The following is a 21,002-nucleotide window of genomic DNA, read 5'->3' on the forward strand; positions in this document are numbered from 1 at the left end:
CGAGGACAAAAATTCATTACAACAGAGATACAGTCAGCGTAACAATCAAGCAAGTCTTAGCTCTATCCTTCAATCAACTCACCCCATTCAAACATCGTGGTATATGTAAGTCTGCATAAACCTAAACCACGCTGCACATTTTCTGGCAATTATCGTGTTCACGTTTCTCCTAATCTTGCGGGGATCTTCAAACGCCCTAACTATCCTTTCACGATGCTCATTTGGGCTACTGTTTCGACGAACTCCTGTGCTCCATTACTGCGAAAACAGTGTGCACATGTACAGCATCGTTTTTAAACTTAAGCATCCATATAATAGTCAGAAACCACGTAACTAAAAATCTTTTGTAGTTGAAATTTTATTCGCGCAATGGAACGTTAACCCTAGGTTTAGGAATCTTCATTCGCAAAAAAGAATGTTGTTTTCGATAAAACGCTATGTTGTGGGCACCTGAAAAACGAGAAGAGACTTCCCGCCTTATAATAAGAAAAGCTTAAGCAGCGACGACAATAACACCAAAGAAAACGTCACTTGAAAATAACTTTACTTCATTCGAGTTTCGAATTTTCTGGCCTGCTTTAAACGTTACGGGTATTCACCTTTTAAACCGTTGCATCACTCACAAACCGGTCTAGGCGGGCAACCCTTGTAATAAAACACTAAAAACTTTACCTTTCAGTTATCACAAGGTATGATCAAAAAAGTCCCATATTATCACAAATCACAAGACAAACAACACAAAACTCGAACACGGGATCAATGTTGCCACAAGCGTTTTAACCTTGAAACTGCGTGCATCGATACTTTTCTCAGTATCCAGTTTTCAAACAATCAGGCAAGAAGTTCGTACCAGATCGTTGTGCAAGAATGAGTGCTGCAAAAGGCGAGGTACAGGCTGTAAATCGAAAACTACTTAGGCGACTTTCTTTTTATTTTAGTTGTTTTTTTTTTCATAACTTGTTCCTCTTTGCTGTTGTTTGCGCAGATTGTGCCCCAAGACGAAATCCCACCCGAAACGGTGGAAGAGAAATCGAAAACAACAACTAAGTCCAAAGGTAAACTGTAAATCGTTTTTTAAATCCTCTGGGGCTCTGCCAAGTGCGTTACCTACAGTAGAAATTATTATCAACGACTCGTTCTGGAAGGCTGCTTTACTAACGTAGAACAAACGTCACTCAACCGTTAGTTGTTAGTTGTTCGCAAGTTCGAGTCAGTCACTCAGTGTCCGTTGTTTTGTTTTTCCTTTTGCTTCGTTTTCGTCTTGATCAAAGGCTGCAATTGTGATTCTTGCTTTCATAATGATGTGCCAACTGATGTTCGAAGCATTAAACACGAACGAGATATTATTATCGGTCAACGCGATCGCGAGAATTCATTGTTTTTAGAAAATTAACCCCAGTCCTCATTTATCAAATGAGATCTCTGCTTCGGGTTTATTCAATTATTAATCTTCCTTGGAAATTTATGAAAACTAACGGTTGTCGTATATCTTTCCACAGTTAAGTAGCAGCGAATTACTGCGGTAAAACAGTTCTAGCAATCGATGTTTACAAAACGAAAACTATTGTTAACCTGAAAGTTAATTTTTTCCGTTTCCCACTATTACATCGTTGTATAAAAAAGAGAACATAAGAAGAAGAAAAAGAGAAAGAAAAGAGAGAGAGAGAAATAAAAGATGGCCTTGACTCGAACATGGCTCGTGACTTGAACTTGACTTGGGCTCGAGCTTGACTCGTGCTACGAGTAAACTCCAACCGTTGCCTACAACTACCTGCACTTAGAAACGACTTATTGACAACATCAACTAAACAGACAAACTGATAGACAAATTTACTAACAATAGACCAACGGACTTTTAACAAACAAAAGACGAGTAGAAACGCACTAATCACTTTTTACAGTCTCCACAGCCAATAACATCACGGTTTACTGACAAACGACCAACAACATCTCGGCTTGGCTGACCAATCAGGTCAACAACCAGAGAAATTTATACCATCTACTGACGTTCCACACTCTGAAGATGACTTCCGCTCGTGTTGTTCAAATGTCAGTCAATGTCACCTCAAACAGTCCTGCTCAGGACTTCACTCACCCGTATGATCATAATTTACGTATACATGGTAATATCATTCTTATTAGCCTTAATTTGAGTTGTCCTAAGCTCTCAATCGTCGAAGAACTTGTCCTTACATACGCAACTTTTTGTAACAGAAATAAAAGTGTCAAGAGTCTCACTATTAAAGGTGAATAACATTTGAGTTTCTTCATTGCATGTAAAACAAAAATGACGCGTTAAAATCGAACCAAAAATTAGCACACTCATTGTCTTATTTCATTCTTTTCGTTTTCTTAGGTCCGTTAGCAAGGGAATTCAAAGTCTCCGGAGATTTGCCTGCAGCATTTTTGATGCTGGACAAGATAAAAATACCGGACAACCCAGGGTGTCTATCCAGCTACACGATTAACGACGATAGCCCGTATACCGTTCATTATGATTAGTAGTTTGAATGGCATAACATGCATTATCGTTACCTTAAAGAATTGATAATTTCTTCACAAATTTTCATGGAAATTCCCGCCGCAGTTTTAATTAAACAGTCTTAAAGCTCGTTAGCGTGTTCAATCACAGGAGCTTGTAAAAGAAAGAATGAATGAAATTAAATTATTCAAGTTACGTTTTCGTTTGCTGTTGTTTTGTATCCTGTGCATTTGCATCCAAGCCCGGGGGGTACTTGACCCGTGTTTAAGTATAATAAGAAAAGTTCTTTTTACAGATGGCTTATGTCACATAATGTGGTTTTCAACAGGGCATTGCATAAAAAAATAAAAAATAAAAATTGAAAAAATGACAAAATATTAAAAATATTAAGATAGTTGAGGGGTGCCGCTGGGGGTTTGATAGCCTGCGAACAGCAGACGTATTTCCGGTCGTCAGTCATCTGAGGGAGAGAAGCGACGACCGGAAATACGTCTGCTGTTCGCAGGCTAGGGGGTTTGAAGGCCTGACCCTGTTTAGGACGTAAATATTCTTAAGTAAAGGTTCGCGTAAGAACTATAGCAGAATCAGCGGGATTCCGGCAGCGGCAGCCGTTCACTACAAGCACGAAATAATTACCAAAGAGCAGCTCTGATTGATTTTTAACCAATAAGCGCCAAATTCAAAAACTCTTTCTTTAAAATTACCGAGCCTGTGTATGACAACGCCCTCTATTTTAAGATCGTACTAGTAATACCTGCCGGTAGAGTGCCAACGAGTAAAAATTGTCACAGTTGCTTTGCGAATGAAAATTAAGAAGTAACCAGACTACAAAACATTTTTCAAACTGAATCATTGTTTAATAAAGCATTGCAAAACTCTCATGCTATTCTTTGTTGTTTAGAATGTCTATAAGATCTAAACTTGTGAGGTAGATTAGAGGTGAAACATCGATCTGCGGCCCTTGCATTACCTGTTTGAGTTTATACAAAAACCAAAATAAACAACTTTAATGTGTACAAGATTAGCTATCAACCTGGGAATAACAGAATTTTACAATAAATATGAGCTTTTCAAATCCAATTTATTGAATTAATGAGCCGCAAGTATGGTATTTAAAAGAAAATAGAAGAATGGCACAAAGCTAAGTTGCAATTGACTTGAAATATTTCTCCTGCATTCAAACAGCTCCAATGTGCATCTCCCTCAAACAGAACCTAAAAATCAACAAAAAACCCACTCAATTTGACTAGAAAACAATGAAATCTAAAATATTTTGTTGATCCCTATAATTAGGGATTCGTTTTGGTCCGCACTGTATCAGTTTGGAATTATATCTTTGTTGTGCATATTATGTTACCGACCACATGAATTCACATAACGACACCGCCTGACCTACTATTGTCCGTTTTAGCTTGCAATTTGAATATTATCATGATTAAAGACCGAAAGGTTACGTTAAGGAAATTGCTCCCTCTTCAGAAAACAAAACACACTACAAACAGTTAAGATTTGAATTCTCTTACCTCCTCAATTGACAGAGCCGTCGGAACTTTCGCTGTCCACCAACGGAGCAACAAATCATCGGCTGCTATTAGAGCTTAACAGTTCCACACTGTCGCGCAGGATCGAAAAATAAGATGGTGCGAAGGAAAAATTCGATTGCTCCTAAACGTGAAAACTTCTGCAAAGTTTCCTAGCGCTTAAAAAGATCTTTGCTATTTTTATACACCATCCCTATACAATAAGACGTATAAACACTGCTATTCTCGAAGCCAACTACATTCGCCACTTCGGCCGCCATATTGTTTACAAAATTTAAGTTCGCGCGTGTGTAAGAAGAATCTGGGTACTAGCGCTCACCGATCGTGATACTCCTGATGTGATTGGTTTAGATAAAAAATACCGCGATGCCATTGGCTAGCTCGAAAACAATCACCGATGATGTCACTCTTACATTACCTTATCCTTACCTTACGCTTACATTTTCATTCGAGATATTTTCTGCCTGTACCAAAACTAACTCGCGCGTCGGCTTTATAATGCTGCCGCCTCGTCACCCTCGCGTCCTCGCGAGGGTGACTCGTTGGCAATTAAGGACAACATCGCTCTCCTTTTTTTACACAAGTAATTTAAGGTGGTCGAATGCAGTTTTTTAGTGTACAGGTGTTAGAAGACGTTATTTGGAAACTATGTACTTCTGGACGCCCAAAATTGGTATAGAGTAAGACTAACTAAGAAGAAATGTATCTTCGTACGTCTTGTTGAGCTAAGTACCGTTTCCATGGCAACGTAGCGAACTACTAAACGTCCATAAGTAGTAGGTTTCCTTTATTTTTAGAAAATGTACTAATTAGATTTTTCCATTTATTGTATCCAGAAAAACTCACAAAACACTGACACAGTTGCACTACTTTCATGTAATTTTAACAGAGAGATCTTCATTTTAATGTTTTGTGAAGATACCCTCTGTGAGATTTAGGTTTATCTTCGTAGGCGAGTTACGCTTTTAGGGAACTATTTTCATGTCAAATGTCACGAAATTCTAATGAGCGGTTCCTTAGAAAACAGTTCACTTCCATGAAAACAACCAGTCACAATTTTTTGGTCAAATGCGCATGCGTGGCTTTAATTGGGTGTTATGGCAGAGATGAAAGAATACAAAAGGTCTTGGTGAATGACTTTTTTGTTCGGAAAGAAACGAAAAAGAGTCCAGAAACGAGAAACTTAGATATTTAGGATCAAAACTTAACTTTATTATCCATTTCATGCGAAAATGAGGGATCAATCGACCGCCATATTTGCGGACCACAACCCTAGCGCGCTTAATAGCATCACTGGGGACTTTACGAACCAGAACGCAACGCAGTTTGGAAACACCGAAACCGAGAAGGGCCCGGGGAGAGAACGCCGTCACGAGCGCGGGAAAACAAAGTTATGGATGCGAACGCGACGACAGCCCAGAGGCAGAGCGGTGCAAATCCTTCAAAATCAGTTGACAAACAAATTTTCCTTTTATAGCTGGCATGAACCTTATAAAATGGCGACATTCAGAGAGGCCTGGGAAGCTTTATTGTTTGCCTATCAAGATGGAAGCATTGATGATACAGAGCTTGCCCTGTTGTACGATTTCAATTCCTCTGAAAATCTCGAATTTCCTTATTGGAAGTATGGTCGCTTCGATCTTGATTCTATGACAGATGATGAGTGTAAGATTGAGTTTCGCTTTTTTAAGAACGATATTTATTTACTCGGAGACGTTTTTGGTATTCCAGACATAATGAAATGCCCCAATGGCGTTCTTGTGGACGGAATGAAGGCTTTAAGTGTGTTGTTGAAGCGTTTTGCATATCCGTGTCGATTTGCAGATATGATAGCTCGATTCGGGAGACCAGTACCACAACTTTGCATGATTACAAACCGAATGATGGACTATATTTTTGATGAATATAGCCACCTACTCGCAGATTTAAATCAACCATGGCTTTCCAGGGACCGTCTCCGTCATGTTGCTGCCACTATACATGATAAAGGAGCTCCACTCGAAAACTTTTGGGGTCTCATAGATGGAACAGTGAGACCCTTATGTAAGCTAGATCAAAAGCAGAGAATTCTCTATAACGGACACAAAAGGGTGCATGGGATAAAATTTCAGTCCGCCGTAGTTGCGCCTAATGTGCTTATCGTAAGGCTGTTTGAGCGCGGGAGAAAAAATAAAATAATAATGTTAGTATCATCTGATCACTCGCTTAAAGTCCTAAATCAATACTTTTTGAATCTCTTTTCAAGCACAAGGTCAAGTTCAAGTTCTGTTCATCACGTACGCCATAGATATGTTTAAGGCTATAACTAGTTATCGAACTGGCCAATCCCAGCAACATCATTCTGGCATTTTGAAATTCCACTCAGTTTTGAAGTGGTCGCTGTCATTTATATATTCCTTCACGTAGGGAGCTAATTCCTGTTTATTGACTTGTCCCAAACATGTTCACTGTGATCACTATTAAGGAAAGCGTTTTAATTTAGAAGAAGCAGCGCTATCTATTTCACAGCCCATGTGACATTCTCTGTCATGTTATTGTTTTCGTGGGAAAAAAGGTTTCCTTTAGTTCGTTTTCGTATGAATTCGTTAGCAGGCAACGTGAGTACAGAGGTTGCACCAAATGTAATGCAGAAAATTCCAACGCTTCGTTGAGCAATCAAGGCAGGGAATTGAAAAGGTCTGCAATTAATGACAAATTGAAAAGCGGAAGATAAAGTAATTAAAATCACTGGATTGGTCACTCAATACTTTTGAATCTCCTTTGTTCATCGCCAGCACTCTGTGTTTAAAGCCAGTAGTATTTCTTTCCCTCATTGATCGTGAATAGAATAATTAATCACCGGACGAGTTTGTAGCATGAACTAAGAAGCGTCATATTTCCCGTTGGTTTTTTATTCATTCAGCGTCTAGGAGGGTGCAAAGGTCGTAACAGCCAGTAGCCTGCGAGCAAGCTCTCCCGCCCCCCACACCCAAGAGAGCTTGCTCGCAGGCTAAACAGCCAGTGATTTTCCCAGCCGCAACACTGTTGAAAATTTTTATTTGCATGGTTCAACGTTGCGGTTTGCATTTTAAAACATCAAATGATAGCATCTAAGCATAAGAACCCTTACTTACAATAAGTCGTGTTTTAAATACTCAGGTAACTGTAGGATGGCATATTTCATGTGGTATGGGGACTCTTTCTGATTTACTTGTGATTGAGTTATCACATCTTGTGCGAAATTGATTGACGACCGACTTGTCATTAAAACCTCTTCCCTTTCAGACACTAGCGTAAGAAAACAACGAAATAGATCATAAAATGCACAGCTTTTACGGCGAAAGCTACGAAATAATCAGTGTGTTTTTTGCACGTTGCTCTGATATTTGTCCATATTCGCAAACGTTCACAGAACGTTTTAGTTAAAAATGCACGTGTCCACGTGATTCGGTTGTTACTAGCTAGAATATGTTATTTTAAGCTACAAAGGACGATCTGAAACCTATTATAATTTGTCGTTGAATTGGTCAATACCATGTACCACATAGTTGCACACATTTAATTTGGCCGAAGAAGTAGCCGTTGTCACATACCGTGCGAGATGGTGTTTCAAGTTTTTGCATTTTAATGTTGCAGAATAAAAATTATTTTCTTGGTTTTCAAATTTGTTAGCGGACAACGCCAGGAAAGACCTTTCACCAGATCTTGATAGTATTTTTCCTATCTGTAACCGCTTCCGTTGGAATCAAATACGTCGCGAAATATTTTGTGGTTTGATTTATGTTACCGCCATGATTACCGCATTATAGATAGGCATAGCCCATAGCTCGCGTTTCAGTTCAAACTAAGACCCCTTGAGATCAAGATCTAGAAGACAAGTTAGAGCGAAATTCTCCGAAGAAATTAAGACCCGCGAACGTTGGTAAGCGACAACTTACTTATGTTTAAGATTACATTGTTATGTAGGTTCGTAAGTTTGTTTCTATTCCATTAGTTTCACTAGATTTTGACTGTTTTATTTAGTTCATTTCAATATCACGTGCGCTTGGATTGTGATCATTTTTAGCTATAAAAGAAACGAATATTTAGGTAATTTCTTAATGTAATCATTTCAGTTGACCGCTTCGATAAGTGCCCTGAGGCCACAAGAATAGGAATACGAAGGAACAATAAAGAAAGAATCGTAACCTAATTTGGCTTGGTATTCTCGACTGCGCGTGTGACAACCCGGGAGCGAGACTTTCATTTCTAACTTGAGCGAGACCGCTACACTATCGCATAAAAATTTTCCTTCGCTGAGCAATCAAGGCAGGAAATTTAAAAGGTCTGGAATGTCAAAATTGGAAAGCGGAAGATAAAGTATACTAAAAATATTAGTATCATCCGATCACCGATTAATCAGCTTTTGATTGCATCTCTTTAGAAACGTTGATCGCGCTCACACTCTTGAATTCGGCGGTGTTGGTTCGCTTCTATATGTTGTAACTATTTAATCACGGAAAAAATCTTTCTCTTGATAAATTTCAGTAAAATATGATTAATCCTGTCTGCTACAGGGCCCAGTTGTTCAAAGCCCAATTAAGCTAATCCTCGAAAAACGAGAACTTTGGTTCGAGTTTAATTACTAAACAATAAAGTTTTTAGCAAAAAGATTTTGTCCCACAGTTTTGACTTTGACTTTCCCTACCATTAGTTTAAAATTAGACTTTTAAAATGTTTTAACAAGCGCGCTGAAAACTTCGGTTATCTTTTAATCCTGCATTAGCTTTAATCGGGTTTTGAACAACGTACCGGGCCCAGGACAAGGTATCTCACTGTATGCACCTAAGAAACGTAATATTTGTTTCCTGTTGTTTTAAGTTTTCATGAATTTCAGAAATTTATGCATGCCTAACAATCGTATTCCATGTTTCGTTTTGTTTTTATCAGACGACAAAATCCCCTAAAATAGGATATTTTGTAGTGTCGGTGTTTAGGAAAGTCCACTACATCCATTGCTTTTCCTTAATATTCGTCAGGTAAACGCCAGTTGCCTTGGCAAGCTTCATGATACCATCATAAGATAACAATCCTCATTAACAATTAATCAGATTAATGTAGTCCAAATCTGCTGCGTTTAACCTATTTCTAGTTTAATTTATCCCAATCTATGGCAGTGATAAAGAAAGAGGAAAAGAAATTATCCAATTATTTGTTTTAACACAACAATATTCAGCCACAATAACGAATTGGATTCCGCATCAGAGCGAACGGATACTCTGGAATTTCCATCTATAAAAAGCAGCTGCAATATATATTGATCAGTAACGCTACCGAACTTTCGATCCAAAGATTTTTCTACTGGGAATGAAAAATGCTTCCTTTTAAAAATGTCGCTTCAATTTTTTGCTAATTTGTACCCGTGACAGTCTGTCACGCCATCTTTTTTTGCGCTCCGATCGCCAAATCTCAAGAAAATGCTGATAAATCTGAAGCCTAGCGGGTCATTTATTTTCATTTACCCAGAACTTTGTTTGTATATTATGATAAATAGGTATACAGTGAAGCCATAGAAACTCATTATAGGGAAATCTAAGTTATCGCCCATGGGTAAAATTGGCAATGTTTTGGTGATAAAATGTGGTTGTTGAAAATTTTGCATTTATAGCATGTTCTTCTAAACCTATTTCGGACGTAAAAGTAACTTAGGTTTTAAATTTTTTCCCGTGAAACAGAAGAGGAAGACCTAATAAAGCAATAAATGTCATTTTAAGGTTAGTAACAGTCTGCGGATTGATACGCGAGCCGTCGAAAGTTAAGGAAAATTCCATCCCGTCGAAAGCGGACTTTGAGCTCAACTGAGACCAAATCGTTTTTCGCATATTTACTCGAAAGGAAGCGGTATTTCGAAAAACTAACTACAGCTCAGTTTGTTTCTCACTAGGGACTACCTATGAGCAAAATATGAACGAAATCGATTTTATGACTTGTGCCACCACTTGGTCGATATTTGTGGACTCGATCACGTACTTCATATGTTAACGTTGTTACTGACGTCAGCATAGCCCTTTCGTTGCTTAGAAGTAAGTCATGCTCTCTGTTAATTGGTTGAAAATTACCAATTAGGCACTAATGCCTGGCGAGCACATGAGCTTGGAGGCTATAAATTTGCTCTGCCTTGTTACTCGGGCTTCCAAAGGAAAGCCCGAGGTTTAAAATGGGCATGAGTTTATTCTCCAGTCGCAAATCGCCCTCTGACGTCTTCTGCGCGTGCGCAGGGTTAAAAGAGGTCAGCGGAGCACATGATCTGTTTACAAAGCTCCAGTGAAGCGAAGCCATCCGTCTTCAGTGGAATCTCAGAGATTGCAAGCTTGAATATACGCTAAATCCGTTGTAGACCCACACTAAACATGACGAGTGTCTAATCATTTTATTGAGTTTATCTTACTTTGTTTTTATCACGATCTCTACAATTATTGTAATCGCTTATGTAGTAGCAGGTAGTAGGGAAGCGCTTGATGTTGTATGTAGATGGCTATCCAGAGACCGTTGTTATTTCGACATTTGATAATTGTGATATCTTAGACAAAGCTATTTAGTTAACCGGAATTCTATACAACGATTTAATTGTGACAACAAAGGTGAGAAAAGACATGAGATCTCGCTATGGAAAGTATGTTTATTGTAATTATTCTCATGTGAGGATATGTAAACAGCGCAAAGAAGAAGCAAAAAGCTTAGGGACATTGTCTATGATTATCTTCGTTCAAATACACCCAAATCCTCTAGATTGCATGTTTAAAAAAAGGCACAACAACATCGAAAGAAAACCGTTTGTTTAACAGTTTTATTGTCTGTGTTGTTAGGCAAATGGGGACGCTAACGTGACATACCAAGTCAAGAGCTTGACCAATTTTATTTCCATAAGAGAAGCCCGAGTACACGCAGTTATGCGTCTAGTTAAATGAAGCTTGTTTTGATTGAGTAATGAACCTCGGTGGCAAAGCATTGTGGTATATCTCATGCCACATAAATCTCCATAGCGTCACTCTTTCGTGTGTCAAGTCAGTGACGATCTGTTGGCATTTAAAGTGGCAATGAAGGCTATCTTTGTTCTGGGCTTTCTCCTTTGCATCGCAGGTGGTAAGTGAAAATGAGTCAACACACATTACGAACACAAGAATTAGTGTGAAAGATCATCTGCTGATCACAAACGCAATTTGCAATTTAATACGAAAACAAAGCGTGTCGATATAGCGTGAGAGATTTTAGGATCATAATATAACAAACTTGACTGGATGGTGTCTGGTTATACCTTCAAACTGTTTCAGTTGCTTCATTTTGTTTGTTCTCCTGAAGTGAGTTTCGCGGAATTGCTCTCCGCACACGCTGGTTCAACAAACGAGGACTGTATACTTTCTTTGAATTAGCTTTATTCTAGCCTGCGTCACAGACGGACTATAACCCCCGGTTATTACCGGGGGTTATAGTCCGTCTGTGACGCAGGCTACTTTATTCTTCTGATCACAACATTACACGTTCCGTTCTACGATCTAACTTAATTCCATCTGATTAAAAGTTACACAAATGCTACGTTCATTAGCTACGGATACACACACTCAGATACGTCGGCATCGACGTCAATGCTACAGGCAACTCAGGCTACTAACTTTATTTGAATTTAGCTTTTGGCTCTGTGTTGATCAGTATAAAAATCTTTAACTGCTTATGATTGTATGGGGTCTTAATTATACAGCATATACTGAGAAGGCAGAGCAAGAAAGAAGGAGGCGTGTATTTTTAGCATTGTGTTGAATGAGTCGTGATATTTTCGTTTTTTGAGAGGAGGGTCAAACGTTTTGTTTTTGTTTAGGATTGACCCTCAGCTGCGTGTATAGCAATGTGAGTGTCGATCAATAAACTTCATCTCATTCCAAAACGGCTAAAAAACGTAACCCTTGGAGGCGACACAGACGCCAAAGCTTTTAAGCTTTGTGAGCGCAGATCGTTACTCACAACTGACTGACAACAAACAAACTCTAAAGTCTAGAAAGGAAATGCAAAAAATCAGAAAAATAATTTGGCACCAACAAACAATAGAGAATCAATAAGCAAACTACTGCACGAGACCATTGTTAGGTCACTCTTTGTTTTTTGGTTTGTGTCTTTTGTTTTGTTTTTGCTTTGTGGTTCTTAGAAGTTAACTTAAACTTTTTTATTTTGTTTTGTTTTAAGGGCCGAGGCGTGGGTAAAGAAAATTGTTTTAAAAAGTTAATTGATGTCATTATTTCAGGTCATTGCCTCAAGTGCTATCAGTGTTTGAGTGCCAGAGGCTGGGATCACTGTGAGAAAAAGAAGCAGACCTGTCCTCTGGGCACAGACACCTGCGCCAAATTTCATCAAGAGTTATCGGCTTGGGGCGGATCACTATCTGGCAAAGGGTGTGTTCCTCAAGCTATGTGCAAGGATATTCTCCAACAGAAGGACGTGTGTGGAAACAATAACTGCGTGATGAACTGCTGCACAAAGGACCTGTGCAATGGAGCAAGACAGCCACTGGTCAGCGCCATGGTGCTGTTCACATGTTCACTTCTCGTGATTTTTAATTGAGCTGATTGTGTGGTCTCCACATGAACATTCTTGGTGGAATTCCAGTGCTTTTTGTAATTTTAAATAGTTATAGCTACTAGTGCACTAATTGTCGCTCGTGCCATAGACACTTCTTGGATATTATAGCATCAAAAAAACTCATGATAGCATGTAATTAAAAAACTGGTTTTTCCCAGGAAAAATATATCAACTTTCGTTTCAATTTTATTGAAAGAGACTTGACGCATCACGAATGGCTAAAGCTTAAACGTCAGCACTCGAATCCCTTTACGGTAACCAATTTACCTTTACTAGTTATTAACTCGGTTGATAAACAAACATTCGTTTCAATTAACTCCACACCGGCGCAGGACCATAGCAGTTTCTTTAAAAACTAACACCTTTTGCCTCGCGCTTAATACATTGTATTCCCCTTTCCTTCTAAACAGGGCAAGGTAGAGTTAATCAGTCCACCTTTAAAAACGGTTATAGGACCCCAGTCCTGCACGGCATCTCTACCTCAAACCAACAACATAAAACATTTAAACAACGAGACTTTACAGCGTTTAATGCAGCTGACAATACAATGTGGACTGATTTTTTTTTTTTTTTTTCACCATTTTCACATTTTTCTAAGATTCTTTAAAAAAGGTAGGCTTGGTTCCTGAGATAAATATTAGGTCTGCTGCACACACTGGATGCACTCATCTTGGTCTATTAGGCTGAATTAGCAACAGAACGGGAGCGTCAGTTGACAACGGCGCACGCATCAAAAATACCCATAAGATAGTCGAAATAGACTCGCGTCTACGTCCTCAAATAACGTTCCCGTTCTTTTGCTAAACCAGTGTATTAAGAGAACAAGGCCATGAGAGCGCATGCTACCATCAAGAGGACGCTGACCATGGGCACTGTATCTCCAGAGTTTCGGTAGAATGGCTATTTGGCGACATTGTGAACTACGTTGCATTCCTAGATTTCAAGAAAAACTTAAAAATCGGCTTAAGTCCTGTTGGTAAAATGTACATTGTGTGTGCGCTCTTGAGAAACGCTCACAGTTGTCTTTATCAATCAAGTACTTCGAAGTTTTTTGGAATAGATTCACCCTAAATAAATGACTATTTCAATTAGGTTTCTGAAGACAACAGAGAGAGAACCAAATTCATGATCTTTGACTAGATTGCAGAATGTAATCTCCCCAGTTTCAGATAATTTCATCGTTACAGTGCATTCCCATTTCCAAACTACCAAAGAGTATGTGCACAAGACGCAAGATCCTTAATGGGGGCATTCTGCAATTATTACTCATTTTCAAAAGGTTATACAGCCATAAATTTGTACCGTGGTCATTATAACAAAACAGGGAAGGAGAAAAATAATGAACAAGTAGTCTTATCAGTTTTCAAGTCAGTATCGAGTCTAATGCAATAACATAAAATCGTTACGCCAACCTACTGACCACCCACCCCCACCCCTTTCCCTGCTTTTTAGTTATTAATGACGAGAGCCTTGGGACTGAAAAGACTCACAATTTTTTAAATACAACTTGATTGGATCGTAAAAATTCCATTGATTTTAGTAAAGAGTACTGTTAAAAAATATGAGCTTAATATTTGGGCTACAGTTATTCTTGGGATAAGGTTTGCCTCATCAGCCCCTCAACATACTCCCTCTCCTAGATTCCCGAGCCTTTTTATCCTAGGGAGTTGCTTAAAATCTGTTTTCGAATACATAAAGTATCACTAGTTGCTTTCATAGCAGACTGAAAATTGTGAATTTTAGTGCAGTTTACCCAACAGAATACAAATTTTCAAACAAATTATTCAACTGTTCTAGCCAGAAAATATTTCTAATATAATTGTTAATATGTCAAAAACGTAAAGAACAATTTTACTGCAACGAGTCTGCCATCCAATGAGACAACAATAATTAAACAAAGTAACGAAAGGCGGGCTCCTCGGCACAAGAAAAATGCGGTGCCACTGTTGAAATACAAACTTTGATCGCTGACAGAAAACGTTGGTCGTGACTCTTGTCAAAACAAGGACAAAAGTTAATAAAATATACAAACTGGTTTGTAATTGCACAGTTCAAAATCAAACGACAGTTATACCAGCAATACTGGTGAACTTTAAGTGAATTAGGTGACAATTTGTTCACAAATTTGTCCAACAGACTCATCAGTGCTTTAGTTTGATCTTGTTGCTGCCTCAACATCAGTTGTTGCGATGCCAAGAGTTGCTGCTGCTGCTGCTGCTGCTGTTGTTGGTCTTCCATCAGCCGCATCATTTCACTTTGTTGTTGCCGAAATTGGCGTTGCTGGTCAATGCTCGCCTGTACTGGTAGACGTTTTGCATCCAAATCATGTTGCTCTTTTTTCTGCTGGAGTTCCTCAACTCTAAGTTACTGGTCTTTTTCTGCTTTTTGGGACAGGAATAACATGGTCTCGCTGCCACTTCTCCGTTCTCGTTTCTTTACTTTTTCCGTGGGATGCCTGTGGCAGGCCACGGTAAGGCTTCGCCGGATTTCCTGTTTCTTTGTCGGTGCAAAACGGCAAATTTGATTGACAACGAAATCCACGTGACAACTGAAACTAACAAGAGTAAAAATACATGTGCTGTTTTTTCGAGTGCTCGCAAGGATTAGCCTTCAGGAGAGAAACCGAGGAATTGTTATTTCGAGAGAGTTTATTACTCGGGCCAGTTAAGGTTCGGTAGCATTATCAAATGCTTTTTTTCTTTTTGGGGTCGCGATGGGCCGAGAGATATGACTTCTGGCCACGAGTTATTGTAATCGGTGTCTTTTTTTTTACTCGGCTGGTACGAGTTACGTTTTCTGTCGTGTTATCAAATTCTTTAAATTCTCGGTCGCGTTCTTTGTTTTGGGCCGTGAGGAGTGTTTACAACATGCGAGCCAGACGTGCGAGAAATGAACAAAACATGCGAGGCATGCGAGGCATGGACAACCCCAACATAAACTGCTAACCGTTAAGCTGACCGGGGAGCTATTTAAGCTAACCTGAGAGCTATTTAGGCTAACTGGAGTGCTCTTTAGGCTAACCGGAGTGTTTTTTAGGCTAACCTGAGTGCCTCAAGGTTAGTTTTGTTTAACCGAAAATTTGGCAACTAAATCAGGCTATGACCTCGCGGGCCACGATAGATAAATATGTCTCACGTTTACTATAGAAAAACAATCAATGTAGAAACGGTGTCAGTCATCAAATGAAAGGTGAATAACAAATGCTTTTCCCCTGAATTTCATTTAAAAATATAAACAGCGAAACATTGAAAAACGTACAAGGATATAAACGTACGCGTGATGCGTAACGTTACTCTAGATTGCGGAGGGGGGGGGGGGTACTCAACAGATGCTTGGGTAGGGAGGTGCGGCCCGGGCGTTCAAACCCTGACCCTGTTTAAGACACAATTCTCCGATTTCCCTAACCCGTTTAAGACACTATTCAAAATTTCAGGCTCTTTCTAAGACATCCAACCCAAAATCACACCCTGTTAAAGACTAGAATGAAATAAGAATACACTAGTTTCTTACTGTATTTTAATGCATTTGCAATCACAATCTGTTTAAGCCATTAGGTCATGTAGGGATACGCTGTATTAAGACAGAAAGTGATGAAATAGATGCCCCGTTCAAGACAAAACACCCTGAAAACCATACCCTATCGGGCCGCACGTCCCCGTTAAGGTCACATTAGGGAGTACCCCCCCCCCCCCCGGGTCTAGATCATACCGAACATTACGATCCGACATTGACCCGGCGTCACATACATATTAGGACGGTACAAATGGTTTCTGTCTCTAAACGAAAGGTGAAAACGTAAGGATTAAAGCCCGGGAATTATAAAAAGAATTCGTATGACAAATGTCGTTTTCCCCTGTATTTCATTCTGACTGCAAGAAATGCAATTCTTTCTGGTGGTTACTTATTGCCTCACTATATATCTGTATCTATCTATTTGGTAGCCTGCGAGCAAGCTCTCGTGGAGGTGGGGGGCGGGAGGGGGAAAGAGGATCCACCCCCAAGAGAGCTTGCTTGCAGGCTATCTATTTGGGGGAATTGGCGATGCTGGAGGTTATCACTGTTAAAAGATTACGCACCACACAGTCAAATACGGCCCGAGTATAAGCTGGAAACAGCTTCTTGTTTAAAGAGGGAGGCCTAATCACCTGTTACAGCTTTCCAATTGACGGTCATCTTTAAACTAATATTCGACTTTCAAACCGTTGCATCACTCACGGAAAACCGGTCTAGATAGAGCAACGCTAGTATTATAATATCATTATATGATAGACAACACAAAATTCGATCATGCAACTAACATGCAATTTTAGAAACTTCCATAATCGTTTTACCCTCGAATGTTCGAGTTTCGAATTTTTGGCCTTCTTTAAACGAGTGTTTACCTTGCAAACCGTTTCATTGCTGAACATGCAATTTTAAGGACTTCCATAATCGTTTAACCCTCGAAAGTTCGAGTTTCGAATTTTCTGGCCTGCTTTAAACGGACATTCAGCTTTCAAACCGTTGCATCACTCACAAACCGGTCTAGGGGGGAAACTCTTGTAACATAACACTAAAAACGGTACCCTTCAGTTTTCACAAGGTAAGATATATATATAAAAAAAAAAGTCCCATATTGTCACAGATCACAAGACAAACAACACTCGACTCGAACACGGGATTAATGTTGCCACTTTGTCAGGATTGCGGTGACGGGTGAAACCCTTAAAAATCCTGCTTAATATAAATAAAGGTAAATACATCGAATCAGTACTGTTGATTTGATACAAGATTTCTCGAAGTCCTTATTCTTGGAGTCCAGTTAGAAGTCGACTAGTCGACTCGCCGGTTTAGGGTGCTTTCGGCCTGTCCCAAGTCGTTTAGCAGCACTGTGTGTGCGTAAAAAACGAGACTGAGAGACTCCCCGCCTTATTATAAGAAAAGCTTAAAGGCGGAAGTGTCACCTACCTTTTGAGTCACTTTGAATAGCCAAGAACATATTTGAATCGATGAAATCGTCAACATAATGGTTCAGTTTTGTTAACAATAACTCTACTAGCTATTAGAAACTGGATTAATTATGTTTGGCCGCGGATGGCTTGGATGGGAATGGATTGCAACTTGAAAAAATTGGCCAATTATTTCAAGTTCTTCCTGAGTATCGTAGAGAAAACGATAAAAACCTGATTATAGTTTGTTCTTTCTCGGAGAAATCGCTTAATATTTTCTTTCGGTGCTCTAACAACAATTTCACGTTACAGAAAGGTTCTTTGTCAAAAATTTGAGCGGGTTTGACCAAAATACAACAATATCGCCGTGACAGTGCCCCTTTAAGCAGCGACGACAATAACACCAAAGAAAACGTCACTTGAAAATAACTTTACTTCATCCGAGTTTCGAATTTTGTGGCCTGCTTTTAACGTTACGGGTATTCACCTTTCAAACCGTAGCATCACTCACAAACCGGTCTAGGCGGGCAACCTTTGTAATATAACACTAAAAACTTTACCTTTCAGTTATCACAAAGTACGATAAAAAAAAGTCCTATATTGTCACAAATCACAAGACAAACAACATAAAACTTAAACACAGGATTAATGTGTGCCACAAGCGTTTTAACCTTGAAAACGTGCATCGATACTTTTCTCAGTATCCAGTTTTCAAGCAATCAGGCAAGAAGTTCACACCATATCGTTGTGCAAGAATGTCTACTGCAAAAAGCGAGGTACAGGCTGTATTTCAAATACTACTTAGGCGACTTTCTTTTTATTTTAGTTCGTTTTTTGATAACTTGTCCCTCTTTGTTGTTGTTTGCGCAGATTGTGCCCCAAGACGAAATCCCACCCGAAACGGTGAAAGAGGAATCGAAAACAACAACTAAGTCCAAAGGTAAACTGTAAATAGTGTTTTAAATTCTCTGCGATTGTGATTCTTGCTTTCATAATGATGTGCCAACTGATGTTCGAAGCATTAAACATGAACGAGATGTTATTATCGTCAACGCGATCGCGAGAATTCATTGTTGGTAGAAAATTAACCCCAGTCCTCATTTATCAAATGGGATTTCTACTTCGGGTTTATTCAATTATAAATCTTAGGGATATCGAATGGTCTTTGCGAGCATTTGCGAGCATGCGAGCAGTGTGTTTATTTTTTCGAGCACGAGCAGTTGTCAATTTTTTGTTACGAGCAGCGTGCACTTTAGAATAATGCAGATGGCGAGCAGCGAGCACTTTAGAATCTCTCTTTTATTAATAGGATAAATGTTTTGCGCCAAGTAATTGCTAATAATCTGGCTGACACCTCCAAAACAATTGTTCAAAGGCCGGATAAGTTTATCCGCTGGAGAAGGCACTATTCAGGGTCTAAAATACTTCACGTTAAACGTTGTCCAAGGTTTTCGTACACTCCCAAACTTAACTGTGGTTAGAGTGTGCATATTCGCTCTTACAAGAGAAAATACTGAAATCTTTGCACAGATTGAAACTGTCGGATAGTGACTTATCCACTGGATAAAGCTATCCGGCCTTTGAACAACTGGACCCAGAACAATATTTACACGCTGCACTGTTGAAGAAAGACTGAAGCCAGTCAGGTAACGATGTTTAAACCTTTTTGTTTTAACCCTATCTATACCTGATTTATCGTTTATAGATGACTTACATGTATAAAAAAATAACTACAAAGGAGGATTAACGAAATTTCGAGCAATCGAGCACATGTTAACGAGAATGCGAGCAATTGCAAAAATTTTGCAAGCACGAGCAAGCGAGCACCCGTGTCATTTTTGCGAGCAATTCGAGCAAAGGTCAAATTAAATGGGACCATTCGATACCCCTAATCTTCCTTGGAAATTTATGAACACTAACGGTTGTCGTATATCTTTCCACAGTTAAGTAGCAGCGAATTACAGCGGTTAAATAGTTCTAGCGATCGATATTTACAAAACGAAACATGCTGTTAACCTGAAAGTTAATTTTGTCCGTTTCCCACTAGTACATCATTGTATAAAAAAGAGAACATAAGAAGAAGGAAAAGAGAAAAAAAGCGAGAGAGAGAGCGAGAAATAAAAGTTGGGCCTTGATTCGAACTTTGCTCGTGACTCGAACTTGACTCGGGCTCGAGCTTGACTCGTCCTTATTGACAACATCAACACCTGATAGACAAATTTACTAACAATAGACCAACGGACTTTTGAAAGACGGGTCGAAACGCACTAATCACTTTTTTACAGTCTCCACAGCCAATAACATCACGGTTTACTGACAAACGACCAATAACATCTCGGCTTCGCTGACCAATCAGGTCAACAACCAGAGAAATTTATACCATCTACTGACGTTCCACACTCTAAAGATGACTTCCGCTCGAGTTGTCGAAATGTCAGTCAATGTCATCTTAAACAGTCCTGCTCAGGACTTCACTCACCCGTATGATCACAATTTACGTATACATGGTAATATCATTCTTATTAGCTTTAACTTGAGTTGTCCTAAGCTCTCAATCGTCGTAGAACTTGTCCCAACATACGCAACTTTTTGTAACAGAAATAAAAGTGTCAAGAGTCTCACCATTAAAGGTGAATAACATTTGAGTTTCTTCATTGCCTGTAAAACAAAAATGACGCGTTAAAGTCGAACCAAAAATTAGCACACTCATTGTCTTATTTCATTCTTTTCGTTTTCTTAGGTCCGTTATCAAGGGAATCCAAAGTCTCCGGAGATTTGCCTGCAGCGTTTTTGATGCTGGAGAAAATAAAAATGCCAAACACCCTAGGGTGTCTATCCAGCTCCACGTTTAACGAAGATTATAACAATTAAAATTAGCATAATTCCCATTAGCAAAGCTAATCCGGCAATGGAGCGGCCAGCGGACGCACAATAAATTAAATCATACATGCAGAACATAGAAAGCATCCGGCAATCGTTGGGATTAGTAGTTTCAATGGCATAACATTATCGTTACCTTAAAAGAATTGATAATTTCCTCACAAATTTTCATGGAAATTCCCGCCGCAGTTTTAGTTGAACAGTCTTAAAGCACGTTAGCGTGTTTAATCATTGAAGCTTGTAAAAGAAAGAATGAATGAAATTAAATTATTCAAGTTACGTTTTCGTTTGCTGTTGTTTTGTATCCTGTGCATTTGCATCCAAGCCCGGGGGTACTTGACCCGTGTTTAAGTATAATAAGAAAAGTTCTTTTTTACAGATGGCCTATGTCACATAATGTGGTTTTTAATAGGGCACTCACCGGCTTAAAAAAATTTTAAAAAAAATTTTTAAATGACAAAATATTAAAAATATTAAGATAGTATAGGGGTGCCGATGGAGGTTTGATAGCCTGCGAACAGCAGACGTATTTCCGGTCGTCGCTTATCTGAGGTAAAGAAGCGACGATCGGAAATACGTCTGCTG

At 39.1% G+C, this 21,002-nt stretch overlaps 2 protein-coding genes and 1 long non-coding RNA gene across 5 annotated transcripts; all 3 read left to right on the forward strand.

Moving 5' to 3' along the window:
* Positions 1–329: 329 nt before the first annotated feature.
* On the forward strand, positions 330–20,679 carry LOC146478118 (uncharacterized). Of its 3 annotated transcripts, none has more exons than XR_014865240.1 (3): positions 330–888; positions 986–1,055; positions 20,278–20,679. It is a non-coding gene; the product is annotated as an uncharacterized LOC146478118 (long non-coding RNA). The 3 variants fall into 3 exon arrangements; XR_014865238.1 differs by lacking the exon at positions 20,278–20,679 and adding an exon at positions 2,357–2,677 and having other exon boundaries at positions 677–888; XR_014865239.1 differs by lacking the exons at positions 330–888; positions 986–1,055 and adding exons at positions 18,118–18,313; positions 18,408–18,477 and having other exon boundaries at positions 20,278–20,677.
* On the forward strand, positions 5,305–6,320 carry LOC146478119 (uncharacterized). The gene has a single exon (XM_085112511.1). It carries the CDS (start codon positions 5,421–5,423, stop codon positions 6,318–6,320), a length of 900 nt encoding a protein of 299 aa, XP_084968637.1. The 5' UTR covers positions 5,305–5,420.
* LOC146478120 (uncharacterized) lies at positions 10,967–12,781 on the forward strand. Its single transcript, XM_085112810.1, has 2 exons — positions 10,967–11,124; positions 12,275–12,781. Exons 1-2 carry the CDS (start codon positions 11,079–11,081, stop codon positions 12,589–12,591), a joined length of 363 nt encoding a protein of 120 aa, XP_084968936.1. The 5' UTR covers positions 10,967–11,078; the 3' UTR covers positions 12,592–12,781.
* Positions 20,680–21,002: the final 323 nt, after the last annotated feature.

The sequence above is a fragment of the Pavona decussata genome, unplaced genomic scaffold (assembly GCF_977016875.1).
Source record: "Pavona decussata unplaced genomic scaffold, jaPavDecu1.1 SCAFFOLD_67, whole genome shotgun sequence".
Classification (NCBI taxonomy): Eukaryota; Metazoa; Cnidaria; class Anthozoa; order Scleractinia; family Agariciidae; genus Pavona; species Pavona decussata.

Bases quoted from the DNA above. Each gene is read 5' to 3' on its own strand.
- LOC146478119 (XM_085112511.1), top strand. From the start codon at position 5,421: ATGCGAACGCGACGACAGCCCAGAGGCAGAGCGGTGCAAATCCTTCAA.
- LOC146478120 (XM_085112810.1), top strand. From the start codon at position 11,079: ATGAAGGCTATCTTTGTTCTGGGCTTTCTCCTTTGCATCGCAGGTG. The intron at 11,125-12,274 runs GTAAGTGAAAAT...TCATTATTTCAG, and splicing joins TCTCCTTTGCATCGCAGGTG to GTCATTGCCTCAAGTGCTAT.